The sequence below is a fragment of the Centruroides vittatus genome, unplaced genomic scaffold (assembly GCF_030686945.1).
Source record: "Centruroides vittatus isolate TY-2023 unplaced genomic scaffold, ASM3068694v2 contig_738, whole genome shotgun sequence".
In the NCBI taxonomy this organism is placed as follows: Eukaryota; Metazoa; Arthropoda; class Arachnida; order Scorpiones; family Buthidae; genus Centruroides; species Centruroides vittatus.
Window position 1 is genome coordinate 3099175 of NW_027122474.1, and position 25302 is coordinate 3124476.

At 27.0% G+C, this 25302-nt stretch overlaps 1 protein-coding gene across 5 annotated transcripts in view; it reads right to left on the reverse strand.

The window, feature by feature from the left end:
* The window catches only part of LOC136981010 (B-cell receptor CD22-like), a 372234-nt gene that overhangs the window by 125960 nt on the left and 220972 nt on the right, over positions 1–25302 (reverse strand). For all 5 annotated transcript variants that reach the window (XM_067277257.1, XM_067277259.1, XM_067277256.1 and 2 more), the window contains exon 2: positions 2268–2603. In XM_067277257.1, the coding sequence (XP_067133358.1) occupies positions 2268–2603 (336 nt within the window). The remainder of the gene's footprint in view (positions 1–2267; positions 2604–25302) is intronic.

A 25302-nucleotide genomic window follows, 5' to 3' on the forward strand; every position in this document is an offset into this window, starting at 1 on the left:
GATATCAGTCGGTATCATTCCATCCCTGTGGTACTTTGGATAGTGGTGTAGCTGTATGAAAGTGGACAGAATTTATTTCTTTCCACTTCCCACCCTTTTTCAAAAAAGTATAAGTTTGTCGTGATAGATGAGAGCGAGTATCTCCCATTCCTTGATTGGATATAGCGTGCGATAAATATACTTCCATTCTTCATCGTGACGCTGCATCTGATCGTTATTAAGGACAATTTCCATTCCTTCCGTGTAATCGTGGCGTGCCATCAGAAAGTTGCGACAGAAATCGTTGGATATTCTACTTTGTTTTTTCTTCTTTCTTAGGACCGTTTAGAGTAGAGTTATTTATCACTGCTGCTGTTGGGGAGTTGCTCTCTCTCTTCTCTCTCTCTCTCGTAGTAAGCGATGCACTTCACTTTACTTGAAATTTCACTGAAAAAACAAACGACTCGAGAGAAAGATGGGTGGAGAAGTAAAAATATTTCTTAACTTGATATAAACTTTACTCTCATAAGTCATTACCTGCATTGGTAGAGTGTATTTTATGCATATCGATGGCTCCATAAGCCAAGACTTATGGTGTGGAATATAGATATTTTCCTATGGTGTAATGCCACCATCATAAATGATTTCGGTCTCTTTTCTTAAATTGTCTTTCAAAAATACCATTTATCTTATAAAATTGTGTTGAAATTGTTATGTAAATTACTCTCGAGTTCGCATAATATGTAATTAAGATTATTCCTATAACATATTAAAAAAAATACTTTAACGTTATGTTGGTGTTGAGGTAGCTTATGTTTTTTTTTACGTAAATTTACTTAACAGTTAATTTATTACTCAAATTTCATTATAATATTATATATAAACGAAGAAAATTACAAAGTTATCAACATGAACATGCTTGATTATAGAGAAATCTTACATGTAAAGTCAATATATCCTGTTTAATGTAGTCAACTTATGTCTTATTATATTGTTAAAATTACTTAAAAATGATATAAAAAATCTAAAAATAATAAAAATTTATTGTATATTTAACAATTTTACACTATTTTTATAAGCCTCTAATTACAATTAAACAATGTAAAAATAATTTATATAAGTTTATTTTTATTAAATACTAAGTTTATAAGTTATATTTTTTATATTATCAAAGCGGAAAAGTAGAAGAAAAACTTTTAAAATAAAAATTCTGTGACTAGATATAAAAGGAGAAAAATAATTAACAAGATCAAGAAAATATAAAAAGAATTTCTTTTTAAAAGAATACTTTAAAAAAAAATTTCATTCTATCAAAATTATTTTTCCTTTTATATACAATATTGAAATCACAACCCCCCAAAAAAGTAGCAGCAGCATCTAGATTGCTTGCAACGTATAGAAAAAAGAGAAAAGAAAGAAAGGAAAAAAAAACCTGACAACGTTTTTATTATTATTACATAGTAGACATTTTGCCATCCAGCTGATGTTCGTTGTACCATGCCACATATTGAAGATGGTAAAACAAGAGCGTGATTTATCACAACCTTTTATCTGCCTCTCCGAAACACTCCTTGATCTTAGGTAGAACAGATCTATTGTTCTGGATATTTTTTTTTATTTTACTTTTTTTTATCTCATCCTCTTCCCCCAAAAACAGAAACTTTGACGTAATGACAGTAACAACCGTCGGGTACAGTTTAACACGACATGAAACTTTTTATACTTTCTGTCTTTCTCCATTATTTATAGCTGTTGTCATCGACAGGCTAAGTTTTGGATAGAAAACAGTAAAACACTAAGGAATGAAGATAATAGTTAGCGGTTTGAAAGCTTTCATTTATATCTTTCTAGTATCAAATGATTTAACTGTAATCTTATAATAAGTATCCTTGGAGATGTGAATAAATTACTAAAACCTATTTACCACAATAATGTATGCTTATTAATTATTAATAAATAACTAGTTATAGAATATTATAATGAGTTGTAATAGATTTCCTGTATAAATGATAACTAATTAATGCTTTAGGATATTAATACTCCTAATAATACATCCTATCATTATGAATATTAAAGTGAATCGATTATTAATATCCGAAATGACAATCTTAATTCCCATTCATCAACCTATGTGATGATTTTATGTAATATGGGTGATTTAATATAAGTTTTTTTTAAATATAAACTTTCTATTTACATGAATTCGAAAGATGCTATGTGTTTAATTATTATTTCGTTAATCTATGTTACATCGAGCTTTAGGGTGGTGTAAGAAAACCATCTCTTACCTATAACTTTTAATGTAATGACAGTATTGACCGTCCTTGCTTTCCGAAAATCAACTCTGCATCTGTATTCTCCAGCATCACCTTCTTGTACAGGATCTAGTTGCAGGAAAGCCGGCCTGTTGATCATATTGAAGTAAGCCCTACTGTCCAAATGTGGACTAGATGACTGCCTCGCTTGTTCGACTGTTCCTCTCCTAGCATCTAAAGTATAGATTGGGGCAGGGTCTTCGTCTTTATACCATAAAATTAACACTACCGCATCATCGGCAGCTGGAGGTGATATGTCACAAGGCAATGCCACTTTACCGCGTATAACAGCTGTGTACAGGATTGAAGCTGTAAGAAAATTAAGGAAAAAATAATGTATAAATTTAATCATTAATTTCTTATATATATATATAAATCTAAGTTAATTAGCATTATAATTAGATGAAGGAACCTAAGAGAATGATGCAAGAAACACTCACGAGACAGAAAATACATTTTAAAACATTTTGGTTACATTTCAGTTAACAGAAAATGCATAAATATCAAGTGATGATTCGTTTTAAGAATTTATAACCATTATAAAACGTCAAATAACTAAAATCAACAATGATTTAATAACTTTAGTATTCTTAGTAAGTTTCCAATTGGTTCATCTATTCCTTCGGTTGGTGTCACAGCTGGTGACATTATCGCCGTTACGGATAACAAAGCTAACTTATTGATCCATTCAGTTAATCCAAGGTCTCAACCAACCTGTCGTCAGCAAGTTTAGCATATTGTATCATATTGTCAAATGCACAAGACTATGGGGATTGATAGGGATATTATCTACATCTGCACTTTGTATCCGTGACCATGTATCATAAATTACATAAAGAGCTCGTGTATGTGAAGGATTCGAGTTACATCAAAGTCAATGAATATACTTTGTACACGTGTCTCTTTACGACAAGTGATACACAATCAGCAACATCAATGGCTTCAGGCAATTTAATATAGTAATAATATCATATCCATTTACTTTCTGAAGAATGGTTTACCTTATTAGTAATTACTATAACCTCAGGTATGTTCCAAACACTAATGGAATAATAGATCATTGTTTATTTTATTACATTTATACTTAATTGTTGTCTTAATATAGAAACTTTACTTATAATTTATCGACAATTCTTATTAGTTTGTATCGATTTTGGTCGTAGTTTACGTGTTGAGCATGATTGACGATACATATATAGAACTTCGCAAATATATACAACTTTATAGAGCTATAAATATTATAGTAGTTTGAATATTACATATCAATCTAGCTACATATATGACTACCTGAAACTATAAATTAGGTTCTAGAAGACGTGTAGACATACTAAAAAAATGGAATTAAAAACTTTTAAAGATTAAAAAAATTGCATGGAAAATAGAAGGGATAGATCCTTTAAAAAGTGAGATAGTTGTTGTTTGTTAAGGTGTGGGATATACAATTTCACCTGTCGTTTAAGAAATTCTTTATCGATTATTCTAGTAAGTAATTAAGTCAAGTCAATATTCGAAGTTTGTTCGCCCTTATTTGCTATCGCATTAATCATCATTCTGGTATCCTAAGGTAATTTATTGGATTATCGAGAAGAAGAAGAACAAGAAATAATAATAATAAAATTCGTAAATTACCTAGACAAAAAGAAATATATACCCAATTGATGCTAATTACAAACGAATTCAAAAATTCTACCTTTAAAAATAATAAAATTAAATAGGAGTAAGGAAATATACAAAAATATTGATTTACTTTTTCCTATTATTGTATTCCTTCAGGTATTTTTGAAAATAGAAAAAAAACTTTTACTTATTTTTTCCTTTTTTTTTAACTGGAATAGTTGGTATGATGCTGTAAATGTCGGCTGGATTAAACCGGATTTTATATAATTTATTCGGTAATATGAATAAAAATGTTTTTCTACAATAGTTTCTTGATTCAATTAAATTGTTTATGTACCTAAAATCTTTTCTATAAAGTAATAAATAGTGAAATTTCTTGTATACACACACACACACATACTCTCTCCTTCTCTCCCTCTACCTATATATATATATATATATTCTTCTTCTTATCCATATGGGGAGGAATACGAAATAAAATAACCAATCTCTTCTTTGTTTCAGTAGAAAGAAAATTTGATTTTTTAAAAAGAAAACAGCAAATCCATTTGTTTCGCATTTGCTACTGAACAGGCTCACACTTTTATTTCAGAAAAATCTGATAATTTTTTTATTTGTTTCTTTGTTTTTATCGATAAACTACTGCTAGCCACTTTGACCAACCGTTCTACATTTCACCATCTTATTCTTTCTTTTGCAGGATACTTAAGAGGTGAAAAAAAACTAGAAAATAAAATAAATAAAGAATCTAACTCAATGTATCAGTCTTATTTTTTAAGTGATTTAACATCTCTTAATTGTCGTTAATGCGAAATTAAAATTTAAAAAAAAAGAGTTAGGAAAAAATATTACGTATTTTTGTATATAATTTATATCTCGGAATCTCGTATAATATTGTTACTAATTTACAATGTCAAATATTTTAAGTGTTATATTGGACTTTTGCATATTTTACTTCAAAGTGTTATCCTCCTGAGAAAATATACAAGGATATTGCATTAACTCTCAATTGTCATTTTGAAACGTAAGTAATTAAATTATACGTTTTAAAACGACTTTAGTTATTGTTAAGAATGAAAAATGGTTGATTTTATATCATATAAATATTCAGAAAATTTAAATATTTAGATACAGTTCAGTTGTATATAATATTATTATTATTAATTTCAACTAAAAGCAAACAATATTTAATATATTACGATATATTTAACAATATTTAAATGGAATTAATTGACATTAATTATCTTAACGTTAATTATTTTCATCATAAAGTGAGTTAAATGCGTGTAGACTTTGATGTATTTTATTCTATTAAATAAATAAATAATGGAAGAGATAAAAATGCACATAAAAATGTAAGAACATAAAAATAAATATTCCGTGAATAAAAATCTGAGTAATATCTAAATATTTCTTTTGTTTGATTAAACAATAAAGCTTACAACAACGATTATTTTCTAAAAAATAAATCGCCTTTATTTTACTTACAAAAATTTTTTATTAAGATGAAAGAATAGAATTCAAAATGCTATTTTCTAAAGTACAATGCGTGTAATAAAAAGCAAATGTATATTTATATATATAAATATATATATATTCTTGAGAGAAAGAGCATTTAAAGGATATAAGATGTTTCCAGTCTACCAAGAATTCAACCAAGTAAGATCCAAAGCGACTTGTGAGGTCAGCAAGCTATAGGATAGTGAAAACCACAGACAGAAGAAAGGTTGGGGGAAAAAACGGTTCGATTCACACGACTTCTGTTCTGTCGACAGAAAAGTGGATTTTACATAATCGCCGGAGAAAGGAAACTACTCAACAGGCTGGACCAAGGACCTACTGTTCAATCGATTGGAAACTCTTGTTTTCGACTTGTTTCTGTAGACTGCTTGAATACTTATTCTGCCAAATATTTTTCTGTTATTTTTTTTCAAACACTAAAAATGTATTCTGTTGAAAAATACTTTATCAGTAAATAATTTTTGATTAAGAAAAATATGTAAAATTAACAAAGAAACTATTATAACTTGTGTAACTTCCTAAAAATATTAATATTATTGTTAATTTAAAAAAAAACTAATCAGATGATGAAACTGATCATTGTAAAAGATATTGTAGGATTAAAAATAAAAATAAAGAATGACGTTTCAAGTATGCGGGCATGAAAAATGGAATGAGATGTAAAAAAACGTTCGAAAAGAGAGTGTTTATTGTCATAAAATGGGTTGTTAAGCTGTTAAGACGTTCTGCAATCGTTCTTTTTTGTTTTTCTTTATTAAAATATGTATCTAGTTATTCCCGCATTAGATTCTCTTATATCAAAATCCCACAAATTTGTAGGCTCTTCTGAGATAAAAACAGAAAGAAGTAGATCAGATTAAAAACTGTTGAGTCTGACGTTTGACTTAAAGAAACGGAATGGAAGAAGATAGCGTGAAGGAAGCTGGCCAGTGTTTGACGAATTTGAAACCGTCAAACATTTTTAAAATGAAAATCGTAGATTGAGAAAGAGAATTTAAAAGACGAGGGAATTAAGGGAACTAGTGATAAGAAAACTGATTGAAAGACTATAGACGTCCATTCGCAAGGAAGAAGAAAAAGATGATGATGTAAAAAAAAAAACAGTGACGATAACATAATGGGGATGATGATAAACTCAAAGACGAAGGCACTAATTTTAATGAAGACAACGACAATACTCGATCTAGATATCACATTCAAATTAAGTCAGTTTAAAGTTCGACGGAGACAAGAACTGTACTCCCGTTCAAGGATGTTGAAGAATCCTTATATACACATTCAGCGATGATGACGAAGTAAATATTTATAAATGGATCAATGAATTACATGAAATGAGTAACGTTTGTGGATGGACTGATGTGCAAAATATTGTTTAAGCAAAACGACTTTTGAAAGGTTCTGCCAAATTACTTACCAGTTTTAAACTCTGTGCAAAGTTGTAGAAACATGTGAAAAGACTTTGAAATTAGAGTTCTCATTGAAGATAAACAGTCGACGAGTTCACAAAGAATTGTCACAAAGAAAAAAGATATCAGACGAATCCTATCACAAATATTTGTACAGGATGTTAGAAATTGCTTCATATGCTGATGAGGATGCTTCAGTATATTATGGAAGGCATCCGGGATGATAAATCTAACAAATATTTGCTTTATAGAATGAAAACCGTTAAAAATTTTAGAAATAAATTATCTAATTATGAGATGATGAAACGAAACATTAAACCGAAATTTAAGGTATTCATGCTAAATGTCCCAATAAGTAGAAAGGGAAAAATGTTTCCATTGCTAGAAATGTGGACATATTGCAGCAGAATGCGGTAAACAAACTGGACAAAAGGTGAGTTACAAAGCAATCAGTGAAAAAACAGAGTGCTAAATGTTCAAAAATCATTTAAATTTGTGAGCATCGTGTAGCTGTATTCATTGATTCAGGAAGCACCTTAACTTTCATACAATCTACTGAATATATCTGTATTGGATCACCGATTTTACAATGAGAGATTACCAAGTTTACTGGTGTTGGTACGAGTATCAACACTATTTCAGGGAAATCCAACACCAAAATTATGGTGGACAAGCAATCTTATGCAGTAACTGTACAGTGTCCGGATTCTTTCATGAAACAGCCTTTAATCCTGAAGTGGCTTTCTTAGACAAACTAAAGTCTCAATGATTGGTAGTCAGATTGTGAAAATTGGTAAATTTGAGACGAGTAATGTTTCTATCGAGATGAATAGAATTTTTCTGTTTATCAACGCCCACGACTACTATCTAAGCTGAAAAAGAAGTTGAAGAGAAGAAACAACTTCAAGTATGGCTGGATGAAGGCATTATTAAATCTAGTCTGTCTGATTACACTGGTCCAATTGTGCTTGTAAAGAAAAAGGGTGGTGAGAATGGGGATGAAAATGTAGAAATAGATGATCGTGTTAGGGTGAAGTACGCTCATAATAGAGTTCATAACTATATGATGCTAAAGTTTTGAAGGTAGACAGAGAATGCAGATAGAAAATCTTATGTTCATTATATTGAAACAAGAATAAATACTAAATTTGATGGAAGATTGAAAATGCCAACGAGAAGAATATAAATGAGAAAAAGTAAAAGCTAGCTAATTCAACAAAAATAACGTCAAAACTTCCAGAAGAAAAAAGTCATCTTCCTACTTCTATAAGATTAGCTAATTTAACTGATAATTCAACTATATTGCCAACAAATTCTATAAATAGCACAGCAACATCAACATCTAACTCATGCAAAATGATCTTATATAGGAATAGTTTATCAAAATCATCGTTTTCCAATAGCTTAGAACTTTGGCAAAGAGGCAAGAGAAAGTCAGGAATATCTTCGTGAGATCTTGAGAGTGATGCTCATGATAATTCTGAGTTTAAGAACTTAAAAAGTGCCACAGAGGGAAAAGTAAAACACTATTCTGAAAAAGAACCAAAAGAAAATGAAGATAAAAAGTTAATTTGATATACAGATACCAGATAGTGTAAATATTGATGTATCAGACAATGAAATATCTACAGTAGAAAATTTGGAACTGATTATTCTGATGTGGATCAAGAATTAAAAGAGCTATCTAATAGCAAATTTCAAATATTGGAACCTCGCAAGCTGCCAGAATTTCCAGTTGAAATTCTGTCTGACAAAAACGAATTGGAAGAAAGTGATGGCGTTATAATGAAATCTGAGGAGACTTGTTCAACTTGATTTTTCATTAACAATAATATTGTTAAGGAAGAATCTATAAATGTTGAATGAGACAAAGCAGTCTTCTAGGAGAATGTTTTAAATAGCAATAAAGATATTTCAGAGAATAAAATACAAATAAAAAAAATGATATTTGTGAGAATAAATTGAATCCAGAAAAAGAAGATAAATATGAAGAAAATCAAGATCAAACTAGAACCAAAGATAAATGAAACACTCCAATTTCAGAAAATATTAAAGATAATATTGATTATAGACTTGTTAATTTTGATGTTAAGGAAAGCAAAATGTATTGAGTGCGAATAATTGTCAAAAATGTTTAAAAAGGTCATGATTGTAGCTCTATCCTAAATTCCTCGTACATTATTCAATTAAGAAAATTTTAAGCAATGACCGATTTGTATTGGAAAAGATTAATGAGCACGAAGTCCCTAGAAATACAACTGTTCCCACGGATTGATTACCTTAAACCATGAATTGCAAACACCAAAGATGATCCACATCACAATCTGTTCGGATGACATTTCTGCAACATCCGGATCGGATGTTGAAGATCAAGACATCCAAAATGTAGGATTAAAAATAAAAAAAATAAAAAAATGGTGATGAGATCAATAAAGACATGGAAAATTAATACATTTATGTTTATTTTATAATAAAAATAAATTCATTTTTTTCAAAACTTAAAATTAGTTATTAAAATGGCAGAAAATGTCTCCATATCTAATTTTAAAATTGTAAACAAAATAATGTAATATTTAATAATTTTATTAATTCACTACATCCAAGAAAAAATTAAATATCAATAAATGACGAATATAAAGTAGAATTTAAAAGAATTTATAAAAAATTTACTTCAAATACACTCTTTAACTTGTTAACTGAATTAATAGATATATATTATTCTGTTTTTGAACTTTAATCATTTTAGTAAATAAATATTTCATCTTATATAAGAATGAAATGTTTACTTAGTAAAATTTAACAAAACTCTCGTCTTTGACAAAATGAACTGTTTTCATTAAAATTAAACGTGTTTATTTTAAAGATACTCTACAGCAATTGAATAACAGTTACAATTTAAAATTATAAATGATACAGTTGTATAATAAGATAAAATATGTGATTAGCGACAAATTTAATTATTGTTACTCGTTTTAATTAGCTTATCTTTTATAATTAAGATGACATTAACAGTTTTATTTATTAATAATATTTTTACCAATTTTTTTAACTGGAAAAAAGGTATTAACTCTCGAAACTTTTCATACAATTTAAAAAAATAAAAATTGTAAAATACCTTAAGCTAAACAAAATAAAAATAAGAAAGAAAGAATGAAAGAAAATTAAGAAGAAGTCGACAGGCGAATAACAAACATGTTTCTATATATTCTAACAGTAGAATTTGCTGTAAAGAACAAAATATTTATTTAATTAACACTTGAAAAATATAAATAATTAATATCAAGCTTGGTATATTGTTGTTTTATTGATTTATTTTTTACTAAAAGTAAATTATTTTTAATGTAAGATGGTCTGAAGTACGTGCTTCTTATTTATTCTGAAGCAATGTAGACTGAATTGGACATGATTGCTTCGTTCTTAATAGGATTCTGGTTCCACAGGGATATAAGTAACATTTTATTTAAACATTAAGATTAGGAATAAATGTAATTCCATTAGCAAATTATTTAATATAAAAAACACAGGAAAATCAACAATAAATCCACTTTATCTTATATATAAATATATAAATACAGGAGCTGATTTAGATACAAAAAAAAACCAGGAAAATAAAATCAATTCTTCAAAAAATATCCAATAAAAAAGAAAAATAACCGATTTTATAATTAATAAAATTCTTTAAAGGAAATTTATAAGTTAAAAACTTTATTTTAATTAACGAACTTTAAAAATATATATATTGATTAATATATCGTTCTATATTTTTGCTTACAAAATTTTAATTTAACCGTTGTATAAAATTAAATATAATTTATGAAATAAATTTATCAACATAATGAATATATTTTTAATTTAGTTTCAATATCGAAAGAATAATTTTGTTGTAAGAAAATTGTTAAATGACAATTTAGTATTCAAAATTAACCAAATTTGATAGTCATTAATCAACACCTTAGATATATATATATTTATGTTTATACTTATAAATCTAAAACATTAACTAATTTAAAACGTTAACATTTTACTAATTATCTTTCAAAATTAAAAATTTCCATACAAAATCTTTAATTAAAACCTAACAGATCAAAATTTAATTAAATACTTTTCATGTGTTTGTGTGCGCTTGTGTAAGTTTTGGTTTCCTTTACAAAAATTAAATTTTCTTAAATTTCTTTAAGATATTTTTGTAATTTTGAATCTGAATTTAATAATAATAATAATAATTAATAAATATATATATAAATTCTCTTTCTTTTCACTGCATTTATTAATTTTTTTTCTCTTCAAAAATAACTCCATTTTATTGTATTAAATAATTCAATTTTTATAAATACTTTATACAAAATTATATACCTATTTATTTATTTATTTATTATTTCTAATATTATTATTGATTAAATCAATAATTTCAGTAATTGTTTTACCTCCAGATATTTCTCTATAATGTTAAATGTATTGGAAAATGCCTTGAGTTAAATAAAGAAAGTCTAATTAATAATTATTATAAATGCCTCAAGCTTATGAAAATGGTTTATTTCTACTGTTCAATTAGTATTCTAGAAATAAAATTATTTTCAAATTTAAAATATTCAACAATAATAACATTTAAATGTTCAATAATCACAATTAATATCTTTTTTAATTTATTAATTTTTTTAAGTTATTAAAAAGTTAAAAAGGAAAAAAATAATAATTTAAAAATATATAATTTCTTTTTGTTTTAATTAAATTAAATGTTCATTCACCTTTTTCTATTTTAATAAATATATTTCTAAAATAATTTATTTTACATTTTTTGAAACCAGATGTCCGTTTTAAAATAGAATTTTAAATTATTTAATTTTTTTTTTAAATTAAAAAATAAATTTTAAAAAAGTTAGAAATTTTAATATAATTTATTTAAATTTTTCTCTCTTTTTTTTACCTTTAGAAAATGGTATATTTATATTTTTAAAGTTAAATTTTATATATTTTAATTAATTAATTGAATTAAAATAATATATAAAACTCATAATTCTCGATAGACATTTAATTAAAAATCAATCAAAATTAAATATATAATTTAAATAAAATTTTTTAAGTTGTAACTATTGTAAAGAACCTTAGTTAAATTCTAAAATATTTTTTATAATATATTAAAATAAAGGCAAAAAATAAAATAAAAAGAAGATAAGAAGAGCTTAATAGATAAATTTTTTTTTCTGTCTATTTTACTATTTCTTTTCTATCCAGTCTAAAGCAATAAGGTTTAAATTTCTTTTCTACAATCATCAAACTGCTGCTGCTTCTGCTTCTGCTGCTGCTACTACTACTTTGCTATTGACAGAAGGTAGATCTATTGAGATTCAGATAGAAGTGCGATACAAAAAGATCACACAACATCTCGTATGTTTACTGGAAACTATAAAGAGTAAATGGAAAACTATTTGGAAGGAAACAGTAATAGAGAGAAATCGTATTACTTTGATGGGAAAATTTCTATTTTGAATTTTAAAAGATTGTAAGAACTAATCTTTTAAATAGTTTCCTTCTAACTTAATGGTTTAAATGAATAGTTTGCATCAGATTCTAAAATTAAAGCATGTAGAATAGTAATAGTTTGATTTATTTTCTATTATTAGTTTTTCTTATTCGAAAATTTACTTTATCTTGGATACATTTTATCTTTCCTCTACTTACATTACACTGAATTTATGTCATAAATATAAATCAATATATTATACACACGCTGTATATTTTTATCTGGCTACTTTTACAAATAAATTATCAACATTTATTTAAGAAATTTTTAGGAAAACGTTTTGTAAAATTATTAATAAATACGGTCAATCCGCTCATTAAGATAGAGGTTCGTTGGGATTTTCACGAATCAGTAATGCGTTAACTATAGCTCCTTACAACTTTGAATTTCTGTACAGATTATCGATATTCATCATACAGTTTATACTAATTACCTACATATATACTACAACTTCTACACAAATTACTAACAGACATTCTATGTTCAATACTAATCATTCATAGCTAACACTTTCGATATTGATCCACTCCCTAACCTGTATGCTTTCTCTGTAGCTATATATATAATAGAGAGAATTAAATCACGGGTTGTTATATAGAAAATTATTATAAAAATCATTATATTTCGTGGAAGAAATATTATATCATCCTTCCATTTCTATAAAATTGGTAGGAGAGTCGTGTTTTTTTCCTTCTATACAAACGTACTTTCTAAAGCCCCCAATTATAAGAAATGTTTACGAATATTCATTTTAAAATCTTTTTAAAAAATAAATATAATAAATTCTACTCATTAGTTTTATATTAATTAAAACAATATGTTTCGAAAAATTCACTTAAAAATTATACAATTATAAAATTATTTAAACTAAAAAAATTTTTTAAAAATTCTTTAAATTATTTTCTTCATTAATAACATAATTAAATATTTAATAATTAAACATATTAAAAATTTATTCATAAATTTAATTCAGCATCCTTAAATTCATCAAAGAATTTTATGATTTGTGGATAAACATCAGTCTGCCTATGGTAAATTTATAGCTATACTTTAGTATATCTATAGAAGATTTATGGTTAAACTTTAGGATGCTATAAAATCTTTGTGGATAACTTTAAGTATTTAATTAATAATAAAGTTATTAAATATGTTACTTCTATAGAAAACAACAATCTTTCTCCACTTACAAGCATCCTTCACTGTTTCAATTATCCGAAAGGGTAACTCTAAATTTTCGATTTTTATAAAAACAAATTAAAATATCTTTTTTCCCTTATCTGAATGAGTATTTTTCACATAATTAAAAAAAGTATTTTATTTTATTTTTTTCTACCTCCTCTTTTTCCTCATCAATCATTTTCTTACCGTATCCAATATATCTCCTTTTAAGTAAAAGCCAACAGCATATGTTTCCAACAGTTCGTTTCAGAAAGAACAAATATTTGTTAACCTCTTAGTCAGAACGATAGATTTTGCATAACAATTGCACAAGAAAACTTCAAAAACTGTAGAAGTAGAGAGATCGATTGCCAAGAAGATCTTAGTTGGCTTTGCATATTTTAAATACTTGTACATTCTAATATTTTTACAAAATATAAATATAACCATTTTCTTTAGAAGAAAATGAAGAAAAATAGTTGTTTTCAATGCATAAATTTTAGATAAAATGTTTTAGACTTTTATTCTGTTTTTAATTCTAAGAAAATAAATAAATATACTATAAAATATATTCATTTATCATTGAAATTATCCTGTATATTTATCCTTAAAATCCTATTTTATATTCTGTCTATGCTCTTAACATATTTCTACAGTCTTGAATTTTATATTCTATAATTTTATCCTCGAAATTCTACTTTATATCCTGTACCTATATCCTTAAAATCCTATTTTTATAACCTATATCTGTAGCCTTAAGATATTCCTATGTATTTGAATTTTATATCCTTAAAACTTTATTTTATATCTCGTATCTTAATCCTTAAAATCGTAAGTTATATCCTGTAACTCCAACTTTTGTCTTTTATATCTTATATCCTTAAAATAACCCAATATTTTTGAGATTTGGGGTATATTAATACTTACATAAAATTATTTAATTAATGAATTATAATATTATATATTTATATATAATTTATTGTAATTTATATTGTTTATATAGCAAATTATCTTATAATATGCTAAGGTGGCATATCGAGTTCTTGAAACTTTAGAAAATCGCTTGCTAACGTGTCTTAGATCGACCTCTTATAAATTCAAAAAGTATGTTCTGAATACTTAATTAGTCACGGAAGAAGGTTACTCGAGTATTTTGCCGTGACAAGAACACAGTTTTTAGAATAACACGCTACTCCTTACGACATTAATGAGCATAAATTTCAGAAATTCTTTTTATATTATTTCACACATTCAGAGATTTATATAAAACTCAGGAAAAAAATATTATGAAAAATTGTCTCTAAAAATATAACTTGAGTTTCTTGAATATAAATACTACACAATTTTATTTCTTAAAAAAATAATGTGACATCTCTCTGTGATTTATGTTCTAACTTTGATTCTTGAATAGGTTATTTTCATTTCTTTATGAATTGGAGTTATCTTTGTAGAAAATTCTGAAATTTTAAATGTTAAAATCGTCTATAATACTTAATTTATTCTTAATTTTTCAGAGGGTATGAAGCAAATTTATAGAAAAGCTTCTAGATAAATCTACAATTATATATGTCAATCTATAGCTATAATATTGAAAGATTTTAAGTTAATTTATCAGAATTAAGCATTACATTCTTTAAAAAAAAAAACAATACTAGGGGTTCTTTAGAATTTCATTGCACTTATCTATAAGTGATGCATATGTAGGTTAATAGTTATGGGAAAAGTGAGTAGATTTTTAGAATGTGCCATTAAAAATTGCTATATGATGATAATTTCAATTTACAAAAGCTTTTAGAAAATTTATAAAAACAAATATTGAAAATATTTTATATAAATGGCAAGAATTTACAAGAAAACTTTTATAAGTTATAGAAGAATGCAATCCTCCATTTTTGATCCTTCCATTAAGATAAAGCTTATTGCTTTATCCCCTTTTCTATATATGAAGGAAAGAATGTGAAATATTAGTATGTCACGGGTCGAGAAATGACCAAAAGATGTCTTTCTTGATGACAGATTACGTCACCTCGAGTGCAGCTCAGACATGCAATAGTCATACACGTCTTATAGAAGATTAGTGGAAATGAAAGTAGTTGGAATGATCCCTTTATGCATCTTCATTCAAGACATTGCTTCTTCCCAAATAATTTGCTTTATATTCATAAAAGGTACAAGAATCTAGACAAATTAATATTTTATTTTTGTATGTAACTATTAAAAGGTGGTTTTGAATGAAAACTTGCTTTTCTTATACCAAATCTCCTTTATAACTTACTTAAAAATGATAAAATTTTCATTCTAGATATTACATAATTATTATTTTTAGAATGTTGTACAATTTTACGTCTTACAAAGATTAATTTTAGAAAATAAAAAAAAATACTAAATGAAAAATACCAATGAATTTATAATGAATCGTACATTGTACTACTAAGTGACTCCACCCTACACGTTGTATAAACTTAATACTCCATTGGAAACTTAATAATTGCTTCTATAATTAGCAGTTAAATGTTAACAGATATTTTGTTATTCAAGCCACTTTGTATTAGGAATATAAACACATATATAATTTATACATAAGTTTAAAAGGTCAAATTATTTATAGAATTTAGAAATTTTTATATAAATATTTCCAATGTCCTTTTAATCGTTCATTTATAAAAGAAAAAAAGTAAATTAATCTTCTCACATTTAAACAAAAAATAGAATTACGTTTTTTCCTCTTTCCTCCAAGCACAAATGGTAGATGTCTGAGATAATGGTAGAAGTGCATCATGCCCCTGGCAAAGTTGTGTGAACAAGTTTCCAACATCCATTTGTTTTAGCTTCAACGACAGTAAACAAGTCCCGAGATAAGCGACGCCCTGTTGTACCAACATTTCAAATAGCTAATTTACTGTTGGCTCGAAAAGCCAATGAGAAATTTCGATCCACTCCGAATTCTTTCTCTTTCCAAATTTTTTCTCCCTCTTTCTTTATTTTTTATTTTTTTACTTTGTTCATTTTACCTTCCCTTCAATCTCTCTTATTCTTAGACTTAAGAAAATTACCCTATTTTCTTCTAACTTTATATCTTTCGTCTGCAGACAACATCCAAGTTCGTGTCTATAGATAAATAGCCAGCAGTACTCTCTCACCAATTATCGACAATTACTATAGGGCCATTCTTTCTTCGATTCGGAATCTCATGTTCTACTAAAGTGGTTAGTGACTTTCCGATAAACACGAGAGATCGGAATGAAGAGTTGATAAGACATTATCTTTTTTATTTTTAATATCCTTTACAGGAAGATATTTATTTTAACTCTTCTTACATCAAACACTTCTCTCCCCTCTTCTTCTTCTTTTCGCTCGATTTACGTGTAATTTCAACATAAAATACGACAAATAATTGATAAAATTGATTTAGAAATGCCGTAGTTTATAATTTTTTCAAGATTTCTTTCTTTTTTTTTTTGGTGAATTTCTTAAAACACCGAATTGATTTTCTGAAACGAAACAAAATTGTAACGCACGCTCGTATTTAACAGATCATTTTTTAAAAAACTAGAAATAAGGTAATTCTCTAAAGAGAAAAGGTTAAGAGGAAGAAATAGCCGGAAAAAGGTTTCGACAAAACTTTGTTTGCATTGCATGAGCCTTGGTTCCATCGAAATTTCTCGTCTAGTATGGTGATTGATGAACTGATGTCAACATCAGATGCGTTTCAGTAGATTTCTGTACTTTACTTTCATTGATTTCACCATTACCTCAGTTAGTTTCTTTAGAAAATCTACTATAATCAACCCTATGCGAACAAACATTTAGTAAAATAATCTCTAAATATTCTTTCATTACCATTTATCCCTATTAACAAAAATTTCTTGCAAATTCTAACTTTCTGGCAAGATTTTTTAAATAAAATAAATTAAGAACGTGTCTAAGAATTAATATAAATATATTATGAAGTAATAATTTCTAAAAGGTAATTAATTTTTATTAATTTTATTTCTAACTTCTTTTTTTTTTAATGTTTTTGTACAAATAATATCTACACACTCGAGAGAGTTGCTGCTGAATTGCTTCGAAAACTCTATTTTGTCAATTTACTTTAGTAATTTTACTTTCCATTATTTTATCTTTTTTTGGCAAATGGCCATGCTTCAACTTGTATTTTCTATTTTGATCCATTCCAAAATGAAATGTAGATTTTAAGCAGAAAATTATTAAAATTACTTACATTTAATTCATTGAAGTAAAGAGAATGTGTTTTTTTTATTATTTTATTTATTTATTTATTTATTCAATTAAAACTCTTATTTATTTAAATAGCATTTTACTCCGTTAATTCTGATTTAATGTTACTTGATTTAAAGTTATGTTTATGTTGAAATTATTATATTTTTAACTGTAAATTGTTCCTCATTTTGTACGCTCGAACATTTTTCTATTTACTGACGAAAATGTATATTTGTAAAGTGGAGTTGTAGTAAATTTTCCTTCTATTTCTGTCTCCCTGATCGTATTCTAACTCGTGGATTCTATGGAATGTAAATCATATGCTTATAAGTTTCATCCTAAAAATTTTTCGGAGAAATAAAATGTAAAGCTATAGGGATAAAGATATGATTTAGTGTTGTTTTAGTAATAAATTATATTTTTATATACCTTAACTTATTAGCAATCTTCGAAATTATTGCTATAAATTTTACAGTAGTTACGTATTTAAACATTTATGTTTACAAATAATGGAAGAGAATGAATAAAAATTAAATATCATCATTTATTTGCAAAGGGAAAATTTCCCTCTAAGGGGGTGGTACAAATACAAGTATTACACAAAGAATTAATTTACATGATAAAATTACATAAAACATACTTTTGTAACAATTATTAATTAACATAATTTATTACAAGGCACTGTTTTTACCTTTGGGTTGTATTGTTATAAAGAATTTGCCTAAATAAACAACAACAAATAATTAGTTATTATCGGGAATTTTTTCAGTGATTTTTGCAAAGTAGTTATAAATTTTATAGGCGTCATTTCTGCTGATGAAGTTTAGGTTAATTTTAAAGTCAAGAAGTGATCCAACGTTGCATATTCTTATTATGTCATATTGTTCACGCAATTTAGTTAGTGCTTTACAGTTTTGGAGTAGGTGGATCATAGAAAAGCCATCAGATTGGCATAATTGGCAGTAATTGGTCGAAAAATTTATATATGTTCTATTAACAAAAAGAGAGTATTTATTGAGACGTAGCTGCATTATTAGACGTTTTACGTTTAGGTCAATTGGTTGCCACATATAGGGTTGAAAAGAGGGAATATTGAGTATGTTAATATACCAAGGATGGTAGTTGCTTTGATTTAAGGAGAGCTGGTCTTTATTAATTGATTGGGATACAGCCGAATTTAGTAGGAGAGTATAGGCGAATTTCCAGTCTTGAATCGTGTCGGTGAACAGTAATTCTGATATACCAAAAGAGTTTAATAATCTTCGAAATTTATACTGCCAAAGGTGGTTGTTTTTCTCGTTATTGCTCTGCTTTATCATTTCTTGATATAAAAAATCGGTATTGTCATCACTTTTGTATTTAAGTCTGTAGTAAAATTTTATAATTCGTTTTAATATATGGGGAAAAACCCAAGTACGACTAGTCTCGTGTCGGATGGCATATCCAGGTATTGTGTTTTCAAGATGAAATAACTTTCGAAGGAAGTAGATATGTAGAGTTTCAAGGTTATATAGATAATCCAGTCCCCATATTGGGCTTGCGTAATAAATGATAGGATTTACAATGGTGTTGTAGAGTTTGAGATGGATATTCAAATTTGATGTTTTCATTGTTGCACATAGAAATAATAGATTATCAATTGCATGTTTAACTTTGATGCTTAATTTTGAAATTTGAGTTTTGAAAGTCAGGTTCCAGTTAAATACGACTCCTAGGTAAGTAACTTCGTTGACTATTTGCAGTGGAGTATTTTCATGATAAATTTGTGTCTCTTTATTAGATAATTTATTGTTCTTACGAAAAATTACTATATTAGTTTTAGTTGGGTTTATTTCCAAGTAGATTGAGTTAAGATAACAGTTGAGTTGATTAATCTTGCGTTGAAGTGATATTTTATTTGGGGCTAATATGACTAGATCGTCGGCGAAGAGGATATAATGAAATATTCGATTATTTATATCAATGCCTTCGGAAGAATTATTAAAAAGATGGTCAATGCCCAATAAATAAAAATTGAATAGGTAGGGTGACAAGGGGTCACCCTGGAGCACTCCACGGGAAAGAATCAATGGAGGAGAAATCGTATTGCCTTGTTTAATTTTAACAGAGTAATTTGAGTAAAGCTTATTTATGGTAGCTGTAAATTTATTGCTAGCACCACAAGCTTTTAAGTTATTTATTAGTAATGGAGTATAGACTGAGTCGAAGGCCTTTTTTATATCGATGAATGCAGCATAAACTTTCCTGTGTTTTTTTGTAAGATAAAGCTGAATTATCATTAGTAGAATGAAAATAGCAGATTCAGTACCTTTATTTTTAGAGAAGGCGTATTGGAATTTGGCTTCTAAGTCGTTGACTTTGGTCCATTGTTGAAATTTGGTTGTTAACATTGAAGTAAAGCATTTTCTTATTGTAGATAGCAGTGCTATAGGTCTATAGTTGTTAGGGGAAGACTTGTCGCCCCTTTTGTATATCATAGTGAGAATAACAGTGTTCCAAGAGTCAGGAAAGGAGGTTGCTTTATACATAATATTAAAGATATTAAGTAGTTTTAATCTGGAACTATTAGGTAGCATTTTTAGGAATTTATTGGGAATGTTATCATGACCTGGGGTTGAATTGATTTTTATTTTTTGAATTGCTTCATTTAGATCATCAAGTGAAAAGTCAACATCCAGGTGTTCGTTGTATGCCTGTGTATTTAATATTGTTGGTGAGTCCAGATGAATTATTGAGAAGCGTTGGTAGAAGTTTTTCCAAGTATCGAAGTCGATGATTAGTGAATTTTCGCTTATGCTAGGTTTGAATCGGTATCTTCTTACTGTATTCCAAAATAATTTGTTGTCCTTATTATATTTAATTAAGTTTAATTCAAGCTTCTTGAAGTAATTTTTCTTTTTTGTCTTAATTAAGTTATTATAAGTTCGTTTAACGTCTTTATAGTTGTTGAAGTTGATGTCATTAGAGTTTAATCTGAATATTTTTAATTTAGTCTTTTTTTCCATTTTCTTTTTATAGCAGTCAAAGTCGAACCAGCCTTGTCCAAATCCGTTATTAGATTTTCTTTTACCATTATTTAGAACAATATAATCATTCATTATATCAATCATTAACCTGTATATTTCTTCGCTATTGTTCTCTTTTGCAATCGGGATGTCGCCAAAACGGTTTTCAATTTCTTTGGAATATCTGTGAGATTTATATTGTGCTCGTTGTTTTTTGACTGTTAATTTGTCAGAGTTTTTTGTCGAGAATAATAGAAATTTTACCATTGTGGGGAAATGATCAGAAATATCAAAGTCGATAACGTTAAAGTCCATGCAGCAATCTAGTAATAATTCAGAACAGATCGTGAGGTCAATAGTTGATTTTCCTGTGTGTGTTAAACAGGTGAATTCTGCTGGTGTATCAGTTTCAATGCGACCGTTGATTATATACATTTTAAGATTCGTTATTATTTCTATTAATTTTTGCCCCAGTTTGTTTAGGCATTTATCTTTCGAGTAGCGAATATTTTGTATTAAAGGGTTAGTACCTTTATATTTGGAGTCCATTCTATTGGCTATTCTTGCATTAAAGTCGCCCAGTATTATGGAGTAAGGAGTCATATAATGCCAAGTCTCGATGTGTTTAGATATTTCATTCAAAGTTGATATATCATCTGGTGGAATATAAGCAAGTATTAAAGTTATTAGATTATTTTTGATATTTGCAAGAATAGGTTTATTGATTTGGATGAGAAGCAAAATGAAATTCTTAGATTTTTTTGTTTGTAGTATTTTACCGACACCTTTTTTTAATAATAAGCAAAGGCCTCCACTTGGACGGCCTGGGCCAGTTTGTTTGTTTGCCATTACTGATTCGATTATAAATTTCTCGAAAAAATTCGACTTGTAAACCAGTTCTGAAGTTATCCAGGTTTCAGTGATAGCCAAGATATCTGGTTCATATTTAGTAAAGACATCAAGTTGAGGAATTTTATATTTGAGGCCCTGACTATTCCAATTAATAACAATAAGGCATTGGTTATTAGAAAAAGATTTACGGACTTGAAAATCGTCATGTTTGTTAGTTTGTCATTTAGTTATATCTGTTCTTGACGAAGGAAGAAAGGTGTCTGCTTGTACCAGTTTTCCAGTGGTTAAACTATAGGTTAGCTTTTCGTGGTTGATTATTAAGATATCGTTACGCAGTTTAACCTGAGGATATTGTTTACGTAGTTCGTAAAAAGTTGGTAGTAAGAATTTCCGTCTAGCTCTTGAATTGGTAGTTAAATCCGGAGAAATTTGTAAATTATTCCATTCTTCTAACAAATTTTGTTGTTTTTTCCGTATAATAGTAGTAAAAATTCGATCTCTAATTTGTTTATTACTGAGAGTGATTCTTATTGTTATATTAGGCGTTTTAGACAGTTGTACTATCTCTAGTATATCCTCTTGAGCTATATTTTGTAGATTTAAAAGAGAAGTAACAAAATTATGTATTTCTGCTCTTGAGGTGGTTTTTTGATTTGGATAATTATACATGATAATATTATTATAGCGATGTTCATTAATTAACGAGTCCAATTTGAATTGAATGCAATCCTTGTCAGTTTGTAACTTTTCTACTTGTTGTTTTAAGTCAATTATTTGTTCCTCCATTTTTACCTGGTGATCCCTCGTTTCCCGGATGTTTTCGTGAATAATTTCTAGATCTTGTTTTATCGTAACCATTTGTCTAAAAAGTTTGTCATTAGCAGTATTAATCAAGTCCGAGATTTTATTCCATAACTCTGAAGTAGAGGTGTCTGGAAGGTTGTCAGATTTAGTAGGAAAATGTTGGTCAGACTTAGTTGACTCACCTGAAATGCTGTTTGCACTTATCTGCGATGGATTTAAGTTGGGATTCGTTTCATCACTAAGTTCTTCATGAGGGTTTTTTCCAGAATTGAAATTAAAGTCCATTATCGTCCTAGGGTTTGACAAATGAGGTTGGTTCTTCTTGGTATCCGATTTGGCACGATTTAGTGGAGGTCTTCCTCTCTTAGGTGGAGAACGTTGCATATTTATTAATAATGTTATTATTGAAGTACTTTATGTTAGTAAACCACAAATTTAAACTTTTAACGAAATAAAAAGTCAAAAACGTTTGTTTCTTAGGCTTAGTATGAGCGAACAGGAGCACAAGAAAAAACGCCAGCAGCCTCGACGGAAGAACACGCCCCCCAAAATGTCATCATAAAAATTAAATATTACACTTAACATTATTAGTACAGTATTTAGACAGAAAGCATTGGTCGAAATATACAGAAAATTTCCATTCTTCTGATTGGCTGTCAGTTAACAATGCAAAAATTTTGAATTTTAACGAAGGTTAAGTTATCGTTTTTCAATAATTTTAATAAATTAAAACGTATTTTCTTGTATAATATTATTTTTTAAGACCAAATACACCATTTTTTAAAATTAAATTTCTAATTTTTATTTGAAATAACGTTTCTGATTGGTTAAAAAAAATAATTTTTTTTAACCAATCATTTTATCAAAAGAAAAATTTAAATTTTTAACTTATATCTTAAGCTAAAAGATATTATTTAAAGAATTTATTTTATTTTGATCTTACTTAAAATGTTACATATCAATTTTCCTTTTTATAACTTAGCAATAAACTTAAATAAATGTATAATACATCAAGAAAAATTGTTTATATTTATTTTTTATCTTTCATTCTAAGAAGGAGATAAAAGTCTAGGAAAATTAATATATTAGAAATTACGTAAAAGCTCTCAGTAGTAAAATATATTTATACAAAGATAAATAGCCTATTCTGCTTTATTGTACAACTATAAAGTAATAAAAGAAAAGTAAATAGAATTTAAATGCTATCGTTCTCAATTTAATGTGTTCTTCAATTTATTATACTAAATTCTAGATCCCAAAAGAAAAGTTAAATCGGAGTTTTAACTTAATGAAGTTCGCATCACTAAGTTCTTACCTCTTAAAATAAAACGTAGAAACTAACGAGCTGCTTATTTATTCTGTTTATTTATTTATCATCGTGCTTTATAAATTGTAAAATATTGAAAATGGATAAATAACAAGTGTAAGAAAAGATGAAAATAAGCTTTTATTTTCTAAGGTAAAGAATAGAATTTTTCTCTAATTAGGAAAATACCTGACAAGCACCGTTTCTGTTTCAGCCACTTTAATTAACAAACTTCATGCTTCTTATCGCTTTAGCATGTAGAAAACGCTCGATGTCTTTATATTAAAAACACGGAAACCTTAATTAGCATTCTTTCCTTTTGTACATAATTTTAATTAGAACTACGAACAAAACAGTTCTGTTACTTCATTATTATTAAATTTAAATTTATAGAACTTTTACATGTCTAATATTGTTAAAGTTTATTTTATAGACGATATATTTTTTTTCATTTTTATGTTAATTAATAAAAGCGAAAAAGAAGAAAGTAAACGAGTATATATTTAAATTAATACATAAATTTGGTTTTAGAAGTAATCTAGTGTTCATTAATTAAATAATTTTTTTAATTGAATTTTTTAATTGATTAAAATTGTTTTCGTCTTATTTTTCTTGTGTTTATAGAATAAAAACGAACATACACAAGCAAAATCATACACAGGTAAGAATACACTTGTCTGTAAACTTCTATTTGTGTGTATTATTTTTCTGTGTTTATAAGGGGAAAAAATATATATAAACACTAACAAAATTACACACAACTAAGCATACACTTGTCTGTTTGCTTCTGTTTCTTGTGTGATGCACGTGCAACACACAAATATAAATACACACAAATTTAGTTTTAAATATGTTTAATAAAATATATATATATATATATTATATTATATATTATTTATTTATTTATTTATTACATATATAATTTTTATCATTATTTATTTAAGAAGTAAAGGTACACGGTTTCTTTTTAGCTGTGTAGTGAATTTATCTTTGTCGAAACTAAACCAATTAGTGGATAACACAAATATTTTAAACTGGATAAGGTATTCTTTAGAGAATTCATATACATATTACTGTATATATATATAGAACTTGCTATTTTTATTTAATACTTTAAGAGATTTATTGCTATATTTTTTGAATACTTTAATATTGAATACAAAATGTAGGGCATCCAAATCATTTGAGATTTTCAAAAGCTATACAGCGATTTTTGATTTTTTTATTACTTTTTTTTTATTTTAGATTGATACCTGAACGGATATTGAAGTGAAGATGTGATTGTTTTTTTATGTATAGTGATAAATCATAATCTTAAAGTAGAAATATCTAAGTAGAAAGTAAATTTTTAATATGTTTTCTTTGCTTTTATTTTTTAATTTTTTAATACAAAGCAGACAGTTAAAATGCAATAAATATAAGGGGAAAAAATCTCGATTTTCATATATTTTTTTAGAATTAAAGAATTAAAGAAATTACAAATAATTTATGAATTAAATATTTTTAAACAATTCAAAAAATCGAATTTTTTTTATTGTTAGAGTATTTAGCAGGCGTGGTTTATAAGAGATAATTTAATTGGCTAATAGAGCATCTG